This window comes from Anas platyrhynchos, chromosome Z, assembly GCF_047663525.1.
Source record: "Anas platyrhynchos isolate ZD024472 breed Pekin duck chromosome Z, IASCAAS_PekinDuck_T2T, whole genome shotgun sequence".
NCBI lineage: Eukaryota > Metazoa > Chordata > Aves > Anseriformes > Anatidae > Anas > Anas platyrhynchos.
The window spans coordinates 18,799,111-18,820,270 of NC_092621.1; the positions used below are offsets into that span (position 1 = coordinate 18,799,111).

At 37.7% G+C, this 21,160-nt stretch overlaps 2 protein-coding genes across 3 annotated transcripts in view; one reads left to right on the top strand and one right to left on the bottom strand.

The window, feature by feature from the left end:
* Positions 1-19,500, top strand: part of MTREX (Mtr4 exosome RNA helicase) — a 45,878-nt gene extending 26,378 nt beyond the window's left edge. The window contains exons 16-27 of the mRNA XM_027447028.3: positions 3,592-3,742; positions 5,873-6,045; positions 6,358-6,426; positions 9,598-9,726; positions 11,125-11,235; positions 11,555-11,743; positions 12,850-13,013; positions 14,358-14,463; positions 15,697-15,753; positions 16,154-16,316; positions 18,840-18,944; positions 19,271-19,500. Coding sequence (XP_027302829.1) covers positions 3,592-3,742; positions 5,873-6,045; positions 6,358-6,426; positions 9,598-9,726; positions 11,125-11,235; positions 11,555-11,743; positions 12,850-13,013; positions 14,358-14,463; positions 15,697-15,753; positions 16,154-16,316; positions 18,840-18,944; positions 19,271-19,323 — 1,470 coding nt within the window. The 3' untranslated portion in view covers positions 19,324-19,500. The remainder of the gene's footprint in view (positions 1-3,591; positions 3,743-5,872; positions 6,046-6,357; positions 6,427-9,597; positions 9,727-11,124; positions 11,236-11,554; positions 11,744-12,849; positions 13,014-14,357; positions 14,464-15,696; positions 15,754-16,153; positions 16,317-18,839; positions 18,945-19,270) is intronic.
* PLPP1 (phospholipid phosphatase 1) overlaps positions 19,373-21,160 on the bottom strand; it is a 59,260-nt gene continuing 57,472 nt past the window's right edge. The window contains exon 6 of one of the 2 annotated variants that reach the window (XM_038169950.2): positions 19,373-19,825. In XM_038169950.2, coding sequence (XP_038025878.1) covers positions 19,700-19,825 — 126 coding nt within the window. In that variant the 3' untranslated portion in view covers positions 19,373-19,699. The remainder of the gene's footprint in view (positions 19,826-21,160) is intronic. The other variant, XM_038169951.2, reaches the window with a different exon arrangement.

The window sequence follows — 21,160 nt, forward strand, 5'->3', positions numbered from 1 at the left end:
TGATGGACACAGCATGTACTTGGAGGTGACTATTCATGGCAGTCTTTCTCATCAAAGTTCATTGCAGCTCTAAGCAGTTAGGCTTTTGCATGGGTGGCTCTTTCTTTTCTGGTGGCTCTTTCTTTTTGTAATACAGAACCTTTTCTCTGGAAACAAGGAATAGGCTTCCACAGACCAAGAGAACTAACTAAAGGCAGGTGATTGTGAACTCTGGCCTGAAGAGGAGAAAGCTGATTAACTGTGACAGGAGGATCTATGGTAGAGGGTGAGCTAAATGTGTCAGGCACATGCTTCACACTATTTTTAAGAAACTAATAATAGTGATACAGGGCTTGAGCAGAGAAAGGGATTGCAGGAGGAGCTAAAACTGGACAGAGAAAAGATTAAGTTAAACTGATCTGCCTCCTATTATACCTTAGCTCCAAGGAAACCCCAGGTTAGTTGAACACTTTACACTGCATAAACTCATGAGTAGCAAGTTAGGAAGGGAAGGGCAACCTTATCCATTTTCCCATTATGAATACATCTCATTTTTCTTCCTCTCCCATTCTCCTTTCCTTCCACCATATGTACATGACAAGTGTCTTTATGTAACCAACTTCCTCGTCAGAAATCATGCCTGTCTTTGTTATTTGACAAGGGCTGCTGCTTTAATCATGTTTAGTGAGTATTTAGTACATAAGGGTAACTGTATTTTGATTTTAGCTTTCCTTATGCAGCTGCATTGCTATTAGGTACTTGATTCAAAGGCATCTGAATGATTGCTGTACGCTGGATGTGAATCTGTTCGTAGCCTGGGATGGTCAGAAAAGAGTAGTGCCCTAGCAGAAATCTCTGGCTGTGCTAAAGGTGAAGTAGAGTAAAGCTATTTCAGTTGTGTTTAGTTTGGAGAAGTTACAATTCTAGTTTCCAGAAAGGAAAAAAAAAAAAAAAAAGCTTTTTTTTTGACTTTTGATTCTGATTTCAAGCATAAAATTGCCTAGGGATCAACAGTGAGAAAACAGGAATTTCTGAAACTCAGAGAAAAATCTGTGAGATGAACAGAAACAATTCACAATTTTTGCCAAAAAAAAAATTCTTATTTTTAAGTGCTTTGTCTTTGTCTTGGTATGGTCTTATTCTCAAATTGTAAAATGCTGGTCATGTGTTTAGAATAAAAATTGCCACATCAGCAGCTGGCTCAAATGCTGCCTTTCAAATACGTCCGCTTTTTGTGATCTTTGAAGTAGCTAGCTTTCTTTTTCATTTGTTTTTAAATCACCCTTTCTTCACAGACTCCAAAGTGAATCTGCTGGATTCGTTTGGTCTTTCCTGGAATGTTTTGTGCGTATGTTGTGCTTGTGGAAAGAATGTTGTTTTCTCACTCTATGATAGTACGAGAGTGATATGTCGATTTTATTCTTTCAAATAGCTGATAATCTTGCTAACTGATAATAACTGATAATCTTGCTGATAATCTAACACAGCTAAGTTACGCTTTAAAGCAACGTAGCACTGTGAGGATGGATGATGGGGTTCATAGAGTGGTTTCAGCAGCATTTTGTCAGATCTCTGCTGCTCTGTAGATAGGGCAGTGACTGCAGTGAGCTGGCAGGTGGGATCCAGCTGCTTTGGTTGATGCCTCACTAGAGCCATAAATGTTGGTGTTGGGAAGAATCTGTCCCCCTCTGAACTGGTACTGGCATAATCGCTGTGTCGTCCTGTGTCATAAATGCCATTCTTTAAATGGCCTTCTCTGTTTCAGAGAAGCAAGCTTCTTAGGGAGTGGCAATTTCTCTTGCCTAGAACAACTGATATATTTAGAATAATGGACGAGGGCATTGGGCACGAATCCTTGTTTCAGGTTTAAGGAAAAAGTTGTGCGTTGGTTAGCATCAGCAACAGAAGTTGTCTGGCCTTCAAAAATCTGTAGAAACTTCAGATTTCCTGAACACACTGCAGCTCGGTTGTTGATCTTGCCCCTATTGACACAAGTCTGTTTTATCAGAATCCCATCTGAGGTAATTTCAAAACTGATGGGATTAATTTAAATGTACGTTTCATTATTTAATTAAAGAGATATTTTTGTTCTCTGGTGCATCTATTGATTAAAAAAAAAATAAAACACCTACTTGTGTATTTATCACCTATACATAAATACAATATAGAATCATTGAGTGAGTCTCTAGCTACAGAAAGCAAAATGTTAGATTATTTGATTTATCTTACACTTGTTTTACGTTATTTTGTTACTTCCTTGATACAAACATTCAGTAAAGGGTTCTCTGTAACAGCTTTTGTTTTGTTTTGTTTTGTATTTTTTTGGTGTGGGGGTTGTTTTTTGTTTGTTTTTTTTTTTGTGCTGCTTTAGTCGAAGCATTAAACACCACAGTTGGTGATTTCATACTTCAGAAGTTTTTGGTCTCTGTCATCTGGTCACAGTGACTTCTTACTCATTTTATCAGTATGGCCTTCTGTGCTGATACTTGAGTTTGTTTCTGCTTAGAGAGGTTGTAGTGTGGCAGTCTTCTGCCGCGGTTCTGCTGTGTGTTCTTTGAATAGCTGGTTGGTTTCATTATTATTGTTATTTCATTATTATTGTTATTTCATTATTATTGTTATTTCATTATTATTGTTATTTCATTATTATTGTTATTTCATTATTATTGTTATTTCATTATTATTGTTATTTCATTATTATTGTTATTTCATTATTGTTATAAACATTTAATTGGTATATATTAAATCTTCCTTTTGGTTAAGAACATAAGGAAGCTGTGGTACTTCTGTCTAGTCCAGTACCTGTTTTTTGACAGGATGGAAGTAAATTTTCTTAGAAGATAAGAACGGGGATACCTCCACAGAATAATTCCTCAGCATCTTCTAATGTTAAAAACATGATTTATGCTATTTATGTTATTTAATGTTATTTAAAATACCTGTAAACAGGAGCTTATTTTAAATAAATAAATGAAGTCAAACTTCACAGAATCCTTGAACAGAGGTTGGATGGGACCTCTGGAGGTCACCTGGTCTTGAAGCAGGGCCACCTAGAGGAGGTTGTCCAGAACCATGTCTGGACAGCTTTTGTGTGTCTTCACAAGCAGAGAGTCCACAGCCTCTGTGGCATAACCTGTAAACTAATTTTAAAATTAGACATTGGTTAGGTTAAAGAAGCTGCAGGCTACTTATTCTTGAACAAACTTTCCAAGATATGAGTAAGTCTTACTCCTAGAGAGAAAAAAAGGTGTGGAAGTAAGTTTTTCCAGTGTGTTAAAACAATGGATTTAATAGTTAAAAACTATTATTTTAAGGTTAAAGTAATTGAACAAAATAATGAATTATGAGAAATGTTAAATGTTTCTTTTGAACTGTTCATGTATAGCATTGTAGTATGAATATAGATACAATGAGACATAAATGCTGTTACATGTAGGGCATAAGAAAGTGGTTTAGGATTTTATGAGAGAAATAATCTAAATTCAAGACAAGTTATATTACCCATCAAAGCAGTTGCTTGTATAAAACACTACATCATAACTTGCTTGATATGCTCTTGTATGCTGAAATTACATTTTTTTTAACTGAACAATGTTCTTGGATCTTTTTCAGGGTTCAGCTGATCCTCTAAACAGTGCATTCCACCTCACATACAACATGGTATTGAACTTGCTTCGAGTAGAGGAAATTAACCCTGAATATATGTTAGAAAAATCATTCTATCAGTTCCAACATTACAGAGCTATTCCAGGAGTAGTAGAAAGTAAGTATTGCATGTTATACAGCATGTTATACTCACTCACCAGAGTAAGTATAAAAAATACTGTGACTGTGAAGTAATCAATGCTTCTTTGTGCTTGTAAGGGGTGTGTACCTGGGTAGTTCTTGTTTTGCCTGTGAATCGTTGCCAATGCATTGTTTGCTATTTTATTACAATTTCAGGAAGAGTAATTTCCTCTCCTTAGGATCTTTGTTCATCTGCACTGTCAGTATATGACAAGAGATTTCCCCTGAGAGACAGACAAGAATGGTTATCCCACTGCTAATCTGTAGGACAGGAAGAGGGAGAATAATTTAAAAATTCTTGCAGCTTGGATGAGGTGCAGAGAAGAAAAGTCTAATTGTTTAACGATATATAGGACTCAGCTAAAAGAAGTATAATTCTATTGTCTCATTACAATCACACAAAAAGCCTAAGGCATCAAGAGTAGTAGAAGGAAAAAAAAAAGTTCAGTTGAAATACAAAGCAAAATTCAGAGAGGACGGAGACACTGTTTGCATTCAAAAATCTGAGCCATGATCTTTAAATAGTGTGTTTTCATGAGCCAAAGGCAGTTTCCAAAGAACTCAGCCAATGTTTGAGAATGAGGCCTCTCTGAAAATTTAACCCAGAAGAATCTTAAGAATATAAGAGGTAGCTACTTCCCTTGCCACCAATGAACAAGCAGTTCATCTGTTCGATTGTTAACTGAATGTCAAGAGACAGTGTGTACACGTGTACCAACGTGTAGGGTTGGTAGATGAGCAGAGCTGCGTTTTTGTCCTGATTCTCTTAGCAGGGTTTCTGTCAGCTTGCAGGTGTGTTATTTAAGACAGTAGTAGTCAGATAGACTATGTATTTCCTGAGGACCTGCCTGTTCCAATTGGCATGCCTAGATCTTCATTCTTTTTCTGGCATTCCAGCACTAAAATTGAAATAAAGAAACTAAAAAATAACTTTTCAAAATTATTTTATTGGATTTTTTTTAGTTTAGGCACTGTATCGGGCGTTAGAATTTTGTAGTCATTTCAGCTTAAATCTAAAATACAAAGTAGAGAAGTGGCTGTTTGGGTCAATGTGCAAATTATGCCACGAGTATGAATTGCTAGCTTTTTCCTTAAAAAGCTGGCAGCTAAAAATAGGGAACACTTTCCTGAGTGGTGTCTCTAGTAGCCCTAGTGCAGTGGGATTTCTGAGTCACCCATATGCATTCAAATAGCTTGCAAGAGGGTGAGTTGGTAGAGAGGACAGAGATCTTAATAATGTGGCCTTTGTTTATGGTGACCAGTGGTGCGACCAGTGTGAGAGAAGGAAGCATGTTACTTATAATGAGAGCTGATTTGCCTAAATAAGGTGTGAAAACACCGTATTTGAAGAAGAAAATTTCAAAGTTTCAAACTGGTGAAATCAGAGCCTAAAACAGGTTACAAACTACATTGATTCTCTTGAGGGAAGTTGTCAGAAGATGTCTTTGCACAACATTTGTTTCATAGGAGAAAGTTGAAGAGTGCTGGCACACAGTGAATACCCTCTCACAGATCTTTGCAAGGCTTTACGGGACTTCTGTGCAACCCTACAACAGCAATTCCTAAGCAGTGGAGGACCCAACTTACAGGGGAGGGTCAGGCTGGGTGTTAGGAAAAGGTTCTTCACCTTGAGGGTGGCTGGGCACAGGGACAGGCTCCGCAGGGCAGTGGGCACAGGACCGAGCCTACCAGAGTTCAGGAAGTGCTTGGATAATGCTCTTAGACATGTGGTCTGAGTTTTATTTTTTTATTTTTCCTGGGTGGTCCTTAGGGAATCCAGGAGTTGAACTTGACGATTCTTGTGGGTCCCTTCCAACTTGGATATTTTACAATTCTATTACTTCTATGTTTTTTCAAGCTTTTTAATAAATTGAATGTTTATTTTTGTTTTTTTGTTTGTTTTTTTAACTTCCAGTATATAATGCATAACATACTATAATATTCAACAGGCACAGATTTCTAGATTTCCAGAAAATGCATTATTGTACACAGAAAATGTGTGTTGAAAGGGGTCACAAAATATTGGTTATGTAAATCTGAAAGAGAAACCTTGACTTTTAAATCTGTAAAGTTATTCATGTCCATGAGACTTTACTTTCTATTATAGAGGTGAATAAACTGGAAGAACAGTACAACAAAATAGCAATCCCCAATGAAGAAAACGTGGTCATATACTACAAAATCCGACAGCAACTTGCAAAACTGGGTAGAGAGATAGAAGAATACATTCACAAACCGAAGTATTGCTTGCCATTTCTACAGCCAGGAAGACTGGTAAAGGTAAACTGATTTTTCTTTTTTGGAGGTTTTGTTTTCTTTTTGTTTCCAGTCTCTGTCTCCCTGTGACGTTTGCCGGCTTAATTTGTCTTTGCCAGTTTACCATCTTAAGCGGTTACATGTGTCCCACTAAGCAACTATTTTTACTTTTATTACATCTTTATTAAACATTCAACAGTGAAAGAAAAATAAGTAGTGTTTTCAAGATGAATAGTAGCCCATGACTGCTATTGTAAATATCAGAAATACAAAAAGATGCGCTTGTTGAGATGTAATTGTGTGTCAGTTATATATAACAATTTCTAATACTTTCAGGTGAAGAACGAAGATGATGACTTTGGATGGGGAGTGGTTGTTAACTTCTCTAAGAAATCAAATGTTAAGGTAAAATATGCATTCACTCTGTTAGAAAAATATGTATCTTACCAGTTTTGTCTTATTTTCAGAAAGTTAAATCTCCTCTTTTCTTTGTGGTTTTGCAAGACAAAAAATCTGCCCTTTCACCCTAAATTTAGAAAAAAAAAAAAAAAAACAGGCCTTCCCAGAGTCAAATGAAACATGGTAGATAGGACAAGCCCTAAGTCCTGTGTTTAGTTTTTAATTTTGGTATATTTATGGAAGAGATGCTTGCATCTGGGATAATAAGTTCAAAATTGACATTACAGGGTTTCAAAATGGTTTGTTTCTGAGACATCCACAGCAGTGCTGTCCTGTGATGTGCTATGTTGCTTAATCTCAGAAAAACTATGGAAGCTATGAAGGTTGAGAGCACAGGGAGATTGACATTTGGCCCTATGATAAATTGAGGAATTGTATCTTGAGTCCTAAGAGAGTGCCTGAGACAGGAGATTGCTTGTCCCCTGACATATTGCTGTGGAGTTGAAGGTTGGCAAGTTAAAATTCAAAGAAAGCAAAATAATAGAAATGTGGAAGAAACTACAGAATGCAATGATGCAATTTAAGCCAGATTTGTTTTTCCTTCCCCAAATCCATTTTTATAGTTGGTCTCTGCATAACCCCAGAGATCATGTTTTGGTTCCCATTTCAAAATTGTTTTAATAGGCTACTCTACTGGCTAAACTAAAAACTAAGTTTAATGTATATTTTTCTGTGGTAGCATGTCTGCTGTAATTTTGGCAGTAGAGCTTTGGCATTAATTATTAGAGCTAAATGAGAAGTAGTCTTCGTCAAGTTCTAGTGGCGCCTGTATTGTTTGGCACCTTTTGGTGCTTCTCTAATATGTTCATGAAAGAGGACATGAGAAAAATGTGTCCATACAGAGCTTATTAAAAGAGATACTGTTTTGTATTTCCACCTTACCTTTGGAAAGGCAGATTTCTCTCTTCCTCAGGTTGGAAATCTAGACTGTTACTGCTGATGCTCAAATGTTTCTTCTAGACTGCTTTTTTCATAGAACAACATGAGAAAGAAAACAGATTTCTCCCTCACCCCAGCCTTTTTTTTCATAAAATTGCCAACTTCAGTGTCACTGAAGGCGTTTCTACCTGTCACATGTTATCCACATACATATTTTGCCTTCCCTATCTAGCCTGTCTTGCTGTAGTATAAGGCCTTTAGATTTGAACATTAGCTTTGGAATTACAGTATGTTCTGGAGGTGACGGCTCTGGCTTCAGCAGTACTTTTTTAGTTAAGCCACACTACACTAGCAGCTGGATTGAATTTTTCCTTCTGAGTTCTGTGGAAAGAATGACAATAGGTGCTGAAAATCATGGAACTGACTTAAAGCTGTGTAAGTTTAAAATCAGTATGGAAAAATGGTTTCTATGAGCAGAGGCAAAACAATGACTGCTTAAAAAATCTGTTATTTCCTTATTCTAATAAGTCTATTCATTCATACGTCCTGGAACATAGATGCATTTTCCTGTTACTGTTTAATGTAGTAGTTCAGTTTACTTAATGATTATTGGAAATATGTCACTATTATGCTGTATCATTAAACTTTCATCCACTTTTAAGCTGTGACAGTTCTTTGGGTTTGCTTTCACAAATGATGTTGAATTCAGTCTGTATGACTGCTTTTCTTCAGTTGTCTATTTTTCTAATGTAGTCTTTTTTCTAGTGAGGAATACGCAAGAATTAAGGGTCACAGTGTATCATTTCACTGATTAATTCTTCATTGCAACGTGAAAGCAAAAGCACTTGTCAGTTCAGGTTTAATCATATTTACATGTTTTTCTAGCAGAATTTCAAGATGCAGTATTCCACAAAATTGTAAATGGCACATTATTCTGAATTTCTTTGTGTAGAAAAAAAAAGAGTTCTAGATTAAATTGTCTGATCAGCATAATTAAATCTGTTGCTGTAGCTAAACTTACAGAGAGCAGTATTGACAGTAAATGTGAGAGACACACTCCTCATTTATTAGTAGGTTTGCGGTACAGTTACTGACAATAACTTTCTGTACATGTCCAGTGTGAGTATGTTCTGTAGCACATTATGTGCTTGTGTTGGTTCAGTCTCTTCGTTCAAGTCAGCGTTGTGCTTCCCATGGCGTTGGCTGGATGCTGATGGTATCTGTGTGGATATTGCTTTCAAGCACCAGTTCAGGGAGCAGCAGTGGCCTCTGCATCTTGTCTGTGGCTGCAGTGAGCGCCTTCTGCAAATGTAGGGCACAGTTCAGAGGAACAGTTTCTTCCTCAGCAAGTAAATGTGTTTTTTGAAGAAATGACCTAGCTTGTAGAACAGGATAACCCCATTTTTCTGTTTAACTTACTACGACAATTTCTTGCAGTACTTCTGAAAACCTCTTATAAATGTTGGATGGCTCCATCCTGTTTTGCGTGCAGTGAAAGCAAAATCATGTGTTGTAGATTTGGAATGAAAAATAGTCCGCAGGAAAACTGAACTTAGTGAACACAGGATTTCGTGAAGATTTTTAATCTCTTTCTCCCCAACCTGTATTTGGAAGGGGAAAAGCTTTTGTGTAATTGTTTAAAAGATGATGCCTGTCCTCAGTTCCACGTCTGTAATTCAGTTCTACTGGAAATCATAAAAATATTTTCTGATAGTAGGAGTGTATTGGAACTACTTCATTCCGTATCAATTTAGTCAAATAAATAACATGCATTTTTTTCTTTAATGCAGTATATAACTAAGGCTACAGCTTTACAAACTATACTCTTTAGCCACCATATCTGCATGTTTATATTCTTTAAATAGATGTCGGGTGGTACGTGTACAGTTTGGGGTGTATAAAGACTTGGCAAGATGCAACTTCCTGGCTCCTGCAGATAAAATCTGCTGTTTGAAATATCTTTAAGTGATCCTTGTTGTGGGGAAAAAAAAAAAAACTTGAATTTGTAAACCTGTAGATGAAACAGACCTCCCTCCCTAAAAACCAGCAAAGTTCAGTACTGAGAGCATGATGCAAATACTTTGTGTTATGGTTACAGACGATGTAGCTCTTTATTAGTAAGCCAACATCTAGAAAAGATCTACCTCATCTCATGCCTTTAATAGTGAATAAAATCATGCTTTTTTCTTCTGTTCTCATTGATATCTTAAAATTATTGTTCTTCTTTGTCCTCAACAGCCTAACTCTGGTGAGTTGGACCCATTATATGTAGTAGAAGTGCTACTGCACTGCAGCAAGGAGAGTTTGAAAAATTCTGCTACTGAGGCTGCAAAGCCAGCCAAACCCGATGAGAAAGGAGAGATGCAGGTTTGCTATTAATGTTTATTCTTAATGTCTTATTATAAATTACTCTAAAAGATTTTATTTCCAAAGCATTTGCAAACTGTGGTAAAAGAGGGATAGATGCATCAAGAGAAGAGAATGCAGAGTTAGGTGTACAGCTCCTAAATGCTTGCTGATTTCACTGAAGAGTGAACTATTATTCATACTGAAGAAGTTACCTTAGCCACATTTGATACCATATCAGAAGTGCTTTGAAACTTAGCTTCTGTCACATCAAATACTTGAAACGGGAAGGTGATGAAAACTGCTGTATGAATATAGTTATTAAAATGACCTGTGTTTTATCTGCAGATAGTAAACATTTATAAGCTGTTTTCTGTCAGATACCTGTGCAGGGTTTTGTGGGCAGCGTATCTTTTCTATATTAAATTCGAGAATTTAGTTGGAATTTTGGTAATCCTTAAAGAGTCAATTTTAGCAGTGATATTTGACAGACACTTTTTTAAGATACCTTTCCATCCCTCGGAACAGAAGAAGAAATATTTTTTGGTTTCTTTTCCTTCTCTTCTTTCCCTATTCAGGCCCATTAGCTTTGTGAGTCTATTTCAGTCAAAAATAAAATTGAATTTTTTTGTTAAAAAGATTGTATTATTTAAAGTTTTCAGTTTGAAACCCTATCATTATCATTGTCAGATCAGACACAGTTATTCAATAATTCAGTTTATTCAGATGGTTTTTCCACAAATTCTGTTTTAAGCTTGAAATACAGTACTGATCATTCATGGCTTCTTCATGGCTTTGATGCTAATGAGTATATATTTGATTATTGTTAATCATCCTCAATTGTTAATATTCCTCGTTATGTTTATGACAATAATTTTCTGGTTTGGATCGTAAGAGTGATATGTTCGAGTAGAAAAGAGGCAAGGAAAGAATTGTCAAAAGTGATTAGAAATCATCATCTTGTAAAAGCTAAATATACCCCTGGAGTCTCCTTCCATATATAGGATAGTTCAGTGCTTCACTGCAGGACAGTTCAGGGCTTCATTGTGTATTTCAGTGGAATACAGTCAAGGAGTAAGTTCAAATCCAGTCTTAGTTGATATAAATATTGAGTGAGAGTACACTTTCATTAGTTATACCTACTTATTGCATTGGACTACAAGCAGTAGAAAAAATTAAATGTTTTTTTCCACTGACAGCCATTCTCCAGACTTAACTGAATGAATACTGAGTTTTCATGTTTGGCCAAACTGACTTTTATTCTGTATTAACTTTACCTCGCTACTCACATTTTTCTGTTTCCCCATGCTCCTTTATCCGCTGCTGTGGCCTTGCTTACTCAGTTTCCCTTTTCCTTTGTGAATTTTTGCAATGGAGCAGTAATAATTTATTGATTGGATACTGCATTCTTTTTGACAGGTTGTTCCAGTTTTGGTACATCTTCTCTCAGCTATCAGCAGTGTCCGACTTTATATACCAAAAGACTTGAGGCCTATTGACAACAGGCAAAGTGTCTTAAAATCTATACAAGTAAGTTCCATTGGACTGTTAAAGCCGTCTGATTTGATTACTGTGGTACACTTGAATACGTGACAACTATTTCTAAAAAAATTTCTCTAAAGTTTGAGTCATTAAAGGTTTTAGAAGGGATTGGAAACCATGGATGTATGTCAGCTGTTTCTCCTTGTAAACAGTCATTTTAAATTGTTTTTGAAAACTGCTGGAATATCACATGCCAGACTCTCACCTCTGCCTTTCATGTTCATATAACTGTAAAAGTTGATTTTTAAAAGTGTATTTTATTTTAGCATTACAGTCTTACTAAAAATAAACTTTTTTCCTCTTTTAGGAAGTACAGAAGAGATTTCCTGATGGAGTACCATTACTAGACCCTATTGATGACATGGGTATCAAAGATCAAGGACTCAAAAAAGTCATCCAGAAAGTAGAGGCATTTGAGCATAGGATGTATTCACATCCTCTTCACAATGATCCCAATTTGGAAACTGTATACAAACTTTGTGAAAGAAAAGCACAGGTACAAATACAAAACAAGAAGCTGTAGCTATAGCTGTATCTTGCTGAAGAGAGAGTCAGTAGTAGTTCCCTTTCTTGTTTTTCTTTTATTTTTGCAAAGCACAATTTTGTTCCTTTTTAAATCAAGTAAAAATTAATGAATCTTAACAACAAACTGTCCAAATCTGTGATATGCCCTTCGTTGATAAAGCTGGGAAGTTCACCTGAAAAGGTTCTTCAGAAGAAGTCATCAGGGACTAGAAAGTTACAGAGGTGCTACTAGAGTCCTTTTCACTCCATAGGCGTGGCACAAACGTGGTGTAGATAAAATGCTCACAGATAATTTAAACTGATCATTTTTAATATGCCTGTGCAGAGCTTTGTTGAGGTGACAGGGCCTGCTAGCTTGGGGAGAGTACTGTACAAACAAACCACTGTGCTGCTCCTTCCTCACTCCCGGCCTGGAAGCGTACTTTTATAGAGTTGTACCCTACTGGAGTGAAACCAGTTACACACTAAAACAGCTCCTTTTTTCTGTGCTGCTCCAGAAGGCAAGTTCTCTGGGAGTCTTTCTACAGAAGTGACGTTAGTTACGTTATGGGCAGCACAGACTTGTTTGTGGCAAGACCTGATGGACCAAGCAGCCTTCCATGAGGGTATCTGGACAGTACACACTGCTGTCAGGATGTTGACAATGACTTGATGAACTGTAAGACACTGGAGAAGCTGTAATTGCAGGAAATAATGTATTTGGTTTATATCTGATGGAGTAGTTCATGAGTAAGATGTAGTACTTGTTTCAGACAGTCATTGAGACCAAAGTTTCAACCAAAGATTTCTTCTGTCACTTTTTTTCATTTTTTTTCATTCCCCTCCTGGGTAAGTATCTTAACTTCCCAGGCTTACCAAATTGCCAATGGATGAATGGATACAGTTGTGGATTTTTTGTTGTTATTTTGTTTTGTTTTTTAACTTCATTTTAAACCTTATTCTCAGTAGAGTTACAAAGTCCGTATATGTCCATCTACTGTAGTTCTGAGGCTGTAATGTATATTAAACAATGTCTTTAAACAGTTGAATCTGTTAATCAAGCAACATTTATGTTCTCTCCTTCTGACCCACCCCTAGATTGCTATGGATATCAAAGCAGCAAAGCGAGAGCTGAAAAAAGCCAGAACTGTCCTACAAATGGATGAACTCAAATGCCGCAAGCGTGTTTTGAGAAGGCTGGGGTTTGCCACATCTTCAGATGTTATTGAGATGAAAGGACGCGTTGCTTGTGAAATCAGCAGGTAAATGGTTACTGTGCAAGGTGCTTATTGTCATGCATACACACTTTGCTGTCCTTGCTGGAATTACTGTTTCATGTTTATGTTTTAATGTTATTAGACCATTAGAAGAAAGATTCTTACTAGACTACCCAATCTGTGTCACAAAAGGAATGTACTGATTAAAGCAATGAAGATGACACCTAAAGGACAAAATACAATAAATATTAAAACGTGGATGTTAAAATGCCAGAAAAATTGCTATCTTCTTACAGAATTCAGGCAGTAGTATGTGTTTAATGTTACATGTTACGTGAGAGAATCATCTCAGTTTCTATGGTCCCACTTGCTGGTACTGTTAACAGAGTCACTCACAAACATGGGTGTAACAGTGATTGTCAGTAATTACCAAGTCACTGACAGGTTTAAATACAGCTTAATTGGTTCCATAGGGCTGTTGGAACAAATCCATGGAAGTGATGCATTTCGCTGTAATGCATTTAGCAGGTATATATATGTATTGAAACATATAATAAAGGTTCCATGGAAACTCATGAATTGGACTCAGTACTTCAGGGTGTAACTCAGATATGGAGAGAATTGTGTATTTTTATAAGTTACAATGACTACTCTACTGCTTGTCTTATAGATAGTCTAGAGAGGTGCTACCTATATATCTGGCAAACTTTTCCCTGCAAAATTTGGTAGCAAATGGGTGAGGTGCATCAGGATTTTATCAAGTTCCTCACCTTCAACGACTGTTTGCTAATGAGTTCTGTATTTCTTCATTTAAAAAAGAAAGCAAAAAAACAAAATATGTTTTTCCCCATCCCGTGCATTGTCTGAAACTCCAAAAATAAAGGTGCAGTTGTATCAACAATTCAATGCATTATCCAAATAGTAGGTTTGGATTTTGTATCTGCATCATGCATTTCCTTTTTAGAATTTATGAAGAAGTCTTTTATTCTACAAGGAAATTGGAACGAATTTGTTCCTCTTCCATATCGTGGAAATACCCAGTTGAATCTCTTTGATCAGCAGCATTACCAATTTTAGTCCTTTTCATAAACTGCCTAATTATCTCCTCTGTTCTTTTCAATTTCTTGATGTCCTATCTGATAAAAGCTGTCGAAAGCAACTGTTAGTATTAACTTTTACGAACTATTAAGAGAGATTATTTGTAGTCTAGATTCATTGACATCACTCTGAAAAAGCTAATATATCTATTTTTGGTGTTCCATTAAGTAAAATTGAGAAGCTGTTGATTTTTACCTGTAGTCAGTTGCTTCACAAAACAGTCAATAGTACTTGATTTAAAAATTACAATTTTTTAGGTCTTTCCTCTAAGCTTCCTTCTCTTTATTTTAGTGCTGATGAACTTCTCCTGACTGAAATGATGTTCAATGGTCTCTTCAATGACTTATCCGCAGAACAGGCAACTGCACTGCTAAGCTGTTTTGTGTTTCAAGAGAACGTGAGTTACTTCTTGAATTCATGAATTCTAGACATTGCTGTATACTGACAGTAGTACTTTTAAGTCAGTTCCAGCAATTGATCACAATGGTACAAGCCATTGCATATTTTATCATTTCCTAGGGGTTTATGACATAAATAAAAGCATTGCAACTTTAGGGCCAAAATCTCTTTCCTTGACAAGTGATGTGCTAACGGTTGTGTAACATAGCAGCAGTCTTTGTAACAAATCTGCAGCTGTTTCTCCTTCATGCACTGAAGCAATATTAACAGTAGATTTGCAGCATACAACATGTGCTTGTGTGCCTGCCTACACACACCATACACCCAACAACCCACCCTTGTCTTTTTAACAGATCGGATAATGTCAAGAAAATAATTAAGTGGTATCTGCGCCTTCTGCTCTGGTGTGAGGGTATTTCTAATTGAGACATGCCTGTGCTCTTATTTGGATATTGCCCTTGACTTATTGAAGGAAATGGCAATATTAGATGGAATTGATTAGATGGACATTTAACATCTGATGCCTTAGTTTTCCCACCTGCAAGCTATATAGAAATTTACTGGCATCAGGAAAATTCAGTAGAAATAAACTTCCATATAGAATTCCCATGCAGATGGCTAGCAAGTCGTATCACTCAGGTTGATTTCAAAGATGAAAAGTAGTAATGCTAACAAATAAATCTTGTTAGCAGAAGGGATGCTAAGGTAAGCCATTGTTCATAAGCAACAGAAAGTTTAAGTATCAGAACAAAATACTGTGGTTCACTCAGCAGTAGTACTCAAGTCTAAATAGGTAGAACGTTAAAATGTTGCTGTACTTGAATAGTTGCATTTTCTTACATAACCCTTCATGTTTAAGTTATTAAAATAACTTTTTATATTCTGAACAAAAAGCTAGTAACACAGATAAAGTAGTAAATGCCGAGCATTTTGGCAATTCAAAGCTATTGAACAGCAAATAGGGGGAATTCTTGCGGTGTTCAGAAAGTAAGTACTTTTTTTCTTCTTACTGATATGTTCATGAATGATTTGTTTCCTGGTATAATTTGAGAAACAAGCACTTGAGGAATTCAGTAGATTTAAGAGTGTTTGATAATAGGCTTGAGAAGTCACAGGAATAATTTAAGATGGCATTAGCATAGATTGTAACTTTTGTTTTTGCACCTGATTTGATTTAGGACAAATGTGTGGGAGTGCATGATGTTATTTAGTTAAATATCTTCTTTTTCAGTCCAGTGAAATGCCAAAATTGACAGAGCAGTTGGCAGGACCACTTCGGCAAATGCAGGTAATCTGCCTATTAGAAATCTGCCTCAGCTCAGGGGTAATACTAACGTGTTTGAAGTTCATTGTACAAAAAGCGCATGATGAGGACTTGGTTTTGGACTTGGCTGCCACTGATTGCATGTGGTTTTGCTGTGTGTAATAATAAGTTGTCTTGTTCACAATAAATCTTAATTCTAATTTAGAACGTGCCTTTAAAAACTGTATAAACTTACAGCACTGTAGCTGTTAGTGCAGGCACATCTAAATAGTGATGTGATCAGTGGTTTATTTTTTGGAATAATTTCACACTAGAAAGGAAACTTTGTCTTGTGTACAGTATCTAATACTGTGCAAACAATTCTGTTGGTTAAACACTTAATGTGTTGAAGCTTATTGTAAACTTTAAATATTTTATTTTAAAGGAGTGTGCTAAAAGAATTGCCAAGGTATCAGCAGAAGCAAAACTGGAAATTGATGAAGAAAATTACTTAAATTCTTTCAAACCCAACCTCATGGATGTTGTGTATACGTGGGCAAATGGAGCTAGCTTTGCTCACATCTGCAAGATGACTGATGTCTTTGAAGGTATGTTAATCAGTTCTTCTTTGGGGGGATGACAGATATACAAAAATGTCTGAGTTCCAAATAGCCTTATAATAGATCACAGACTTTCTTAATTCTGATATATTAAAGTGTCTGCATGGCTAAATCCAAGTGGGAAATTTGTTTACTATATATAAAAATTTATAGTTGCACTGCTGGTAAATTAGAACCTGCAGAAGACTTAAGGTATCTTAAATTTTTTTTAATTGTCCATAAGACTCAGAAATTCTAACCATTGCAACAAATGGTAATGGTTACCTTTGCTAGTTAGAGCAAAAATACCACATTCCAAGTGCTTGCCATTAAGAAAGAAGTACAGCTTTTACACTTCTCACTACATTTAAAGTATTTATTTGCTTATTAAGTTGAAAGTTCCTCCTGCTATCATAACACTGACAGAAGTGAGAGGTGGCAACCGATTCTGTTTTGGATGGGTCATAGCAGCAGTGCAGAGCAGGTATTTGAAAAGCCTGGATGTAAGCTGTCACCTGGGCTAATTTTGTTCCTAAAATCAGAGAACTAAAAGCTGTCCCTTCAGGAGGGGTACTCAGGATTTCCCATTATGTTAAAAGTAGAGTGACTTAAAGCCCAGGTGCTTCCTTAAAACACAGACCATTCAAGTTGAAGGTCTCACCAGAACAAAAACCTAATTTCTTCTTTTATCAAGTATGTTCAAAGTTGTGAAGGGTAGGATTGGTTCCCCACTCTTACAATTCTGTGTGTAGTGACCGATGCTGGAAATCCCTTGTGAAGTTACTCCTGTCACCATTGCCTTGCTCTCTCCGATGCTGTGTACATGGTTACACGGGGGAGGCCTGAACACAACTGCATTCGTGTGTTTAGAAATCCACTTCCTAGACCCAGGAACCTCCTAAACCTGTGTGCCTGAGACCAACAGGAATCCTGGCAGTCTTCTAATGCTGCATTCTGCAAGTGCCTCGTGGAAATTAATGTCTGAGCCTTACATCTGCTGCCAATGCATCTTGAGCGAGGGGAACACAAGAACAGCAGTAGCTGCCTTGTGTTTTTGTATGTCTGCTCTTGACTGTTTAGAATATGCAGGGCAGTGACATTTCCTATCTATCCTGTTTTGGTTAAGGCTAGTCAGTCCACTTTGTCCTAGTCTTTTGGCATGCTTGATTAGAACAGTGCAGACTCCTTCAAAATTAAATCTTAAGGGTACATTTTGAGGTCAGTTCTTGTGGCAGGAATTGATGTGTGAGTCTTCCCTCCACCCTGTAATGGACTGATTTGTCTCCACATTGTCCAGAAGGACGGGAAGCGTTCAGACATCCCTTGTCACTTCCCTAAATGCAGTGTGGTATTACTGAATCACAAGAGTTTGCACAGGTTACCCAAGTTGTCACAGTGAGTTAAGAAACAAAAATAAAAACAAATGCAGGTTTTTATTTTGATAAAAATCTTTATATAAAGTATCAGTGTTTCCTGACTTAATTTCCACAGGGGTTGTTCCCCTGTTGTATAGGATTACAGTGCTCTTCTCCTCTTTGCCTTCCAGGCAATGTGGAATGAGCAGGGATGAGTTGCTGAGCACAGGAAGCCCTGGCTTCACTGCTGTGCGTTCATTGCAGTAAGGAGGCAGAAAATGGGCCAGGCAATTAGAGCTCACTGGAAGCCACCCACCACTTCTGCTTTTTAACTTGGCTTTTCAGGAGCTCCCAAACCCAGTAAGAAGTGTTTTTCTGGATGCCTGTGTTCTTCATGGGCGAGAGACCTGTGCTTTGTGCTGCCACCCAGGCAAAGGGGCCGTAGCAGAACTTTCTGCACGGGAACCTGGAGTTCATGGGTTAATGAAAACGAGCTGTCATTAAATTGAAATGTGTTGGGAAGAAATGGAGATCACTGCATGACAGCGGGAGAGAAGACTGGCTGAACTGAGCCAAGTACCCTGTTAATCAGGTCGATTGACGGTTTTGTGGAAGCAAGTGTAGACAACAGGTATTCATGGTAGTGGTCCATGCATCTGGCGAGCACAGCTGCCTAAGGCAGACAGTTTACTGTCTCTACCATCCAAACAACTCGGACTAATTTAAAAAAAACAAGCGGGAACCTAGTTCAGGATGACTAACATGGTGGTCCTTAAAGCAGCAGACCTGTGCAAGTAGCACGTGTGAGGGAGGTCCTGACAAATACTTGCAAGAAAAATCTACTGCGAATTACCAAACTAAGTCTCCTCAGCAGAGAGTTAGAGGCTGCAAAAGCATTAAAACAAAACAAAATCAGGACAGGACAAACAGTAACTTCAAGCAGCTGCCTGATGGGAAAGGGTACAAAACAAAGTGAGCTAGGATTACACATGGCTTAAGCCACATGGCTGGTGCACATTTGTCCAGGTGAGTTCTGAACAGGGCTGGAGAAAGGTGTATTGCTTTGTGTCAAAGGGGGCTGAAGGAGGGGGGGAGGGGGGCTCAAGGAGCTGAATCCTTCAGTGAGGTGTTGGTCAGGAGATGCAAAGTAGTCAGTCTGTAACTCTTTTTTACACAGGGAGCATCATTCGTTGTATGAGAAGGCTGGAGGAACTGCTGCGGCAGATGTGCCAGGCTGCAAAAGCTATTGGAAACACAGAGCTGGAAAACAAGTTTGCAGAGGGTAGGTATTTAAATCCCACAATGTAAGTTATTCTGTAAAGCATAAGAAAGGCAAGCCTTGGGGTTGCATTTTTTTTTGACTAATTGACTTCATGGTAAGGAAGTCTTGCTCTTTGTATAAGGTAACAGATGTTAGAAAGCTTTTACCTAGATAAGTAGTTAAGTAGTGTTGTTTCTGTGTATGTAGCAAATGCATGACTGGAAATTTAAGTACAATGCCTTTCATTTAAGGCTTACAACTTGTTGTTACAGCTGTACTTGTAACAAAATAGAATTGTTTCAGTTATAGTGGTAGATATTATTTTTTTTCTCTTTCTTGTTTTACAGGTATTACAAAAATCAAGAGAGATATTGTTTTTGCTGCAAGCCTTTACCTGTAACAGAAGGTGTATTCTGAGGACGATACAAAATCAACTCCCACTTCACATCTTCAGTCAAGACATAGGTTTAATTGTGTGTATTTAAACCACAATAATTTCAACAAGGCATGTACAAACAGCAGTGTATGTCGTAGAAGTGTTACCACATTTTTAATAAAAATTTACAGTTTGAATACCTTCCGTTTGTTTTTTTTAAGCAAGAGCTTGAACCAACAGCAATTTAATTTTTAGATATACATAACTGTAGTAAGTGTTACTATATACAGGAAAAGTGAGCATCCAAGAGCAGCAGCAGTCCCTTAAAGGCATTTACTTATATTACATAGTTGACTGATGAAATTGTTTTCCTTTCAGAGACAGGTGAAGTGATCATTCTTCATGGTTGATGATTGCTGCCAAAGTGATTTCCATTTGTTGGCGTCTCATGCAGGGTTGTATGGGAATCTTCCTTTGGTTGAAACGTGCATCCTCTCACTTTGAAGAAGTCAGACACATACACCACCTAAATGAACAAATCAGCATAAGCTCTTCCTCTTGCAAACAATGGGTAAATGCTTGTACAGGAAACTATCCTTCATACTCTAACCTAAGTTAACAAAATCTAAACAGATTAAACCACCAGAAAATTGCTGGAAGAGCTTGTGCTTTCAGCTGAGCAAGTGTTGGGTTTCTCATAAGCATCACTTATTTGCAGTTCTGTAAAAGCTGGTGGTCTTGATCTGATTCTGCAGCTTGCTGTTCCCCCACCCCCCACATCCTCCTTCTCCAAGTCATACCAGTACAGGCGCTGGATACAGCACTGCATCCAGTATAAGAAACCTTCTCCTGTGATCCTTTCCCTCCCTACAGGGCCTCTTCCCCTCCCACTGCACACCTGAGACCTGCAGAAGGCAGCTGAAGGTGGCTGAGGCAGCCACATTCCATACTGGGGGCTGATTTACCACCCACGTGCTGCTTTAGCTGCATACTCGGTGCCTTTCAGCTTCCACTTCAGTGCTGAATTCACTCTGTTCAGTGCACCATTCCTAGTTCTCCAACATACTCATTTTCTGCTTCTGGAGATGAACGCATCTTTCAGATTTTTTTTTTTAATTTCCCTTATCTTTCAACTCCTCTTTGTTCACAGTAATGCCACTTTATATTCATTCTTGCATAATCGAGCATCTTTTTTAAAACATCCTTTTAATCCCGAATACCTTTTCCATAATAGAAGTGCCCTGCACCTCTTTGGTCCGTGGCATTTCTCACTGCCTGCAACTCTTCTTAGAATTTGGGGTTGTATCAAAACCCTCCTTAACATGAAGTCGTTAAATAACAGATAGCAAAGCCATAGCAGGCCTGGGAGACCATACAAACTGCACCAATTCATTCTAGCAATCCAAACAAACAAACAGAAAAATCAGTCTGAAAACAAACTATCCCTTCCAGGTAAGCCTCAGTTCTTGGTAACTTCACTGATTTCAATTAGTTCGTGTCTCTGGACCAGAGATCTCCTTAATCTGACCCTTCCCCGAGACTGCACAGGCTCTGCCCTTTTCCTTAGAGGTGCCTTGGCTTTTTTTTTTCCCCTGCTTACCTCACATACATAGTTTTCCTGTTATTATACTTGGGATTTAGAACGTGTCTAGAAACAAAAGGCGTTTTATAGAGCCCCAGGTGTTTTTGTAGTTGGCTGTTTCCATCTCAGTTACTTGCAAAGCTCATGTGCTGGCACAATTTTATTTTGTCTAACAGGGAAAAGAGCCCCTACTGCATCACTGGCCCACAGTCTGCCTCACTGCCTGCAGCAGTGTTACTGCACCCAGCTCGAGGAGCTGCTCTCCCCACTCCTGAGCAA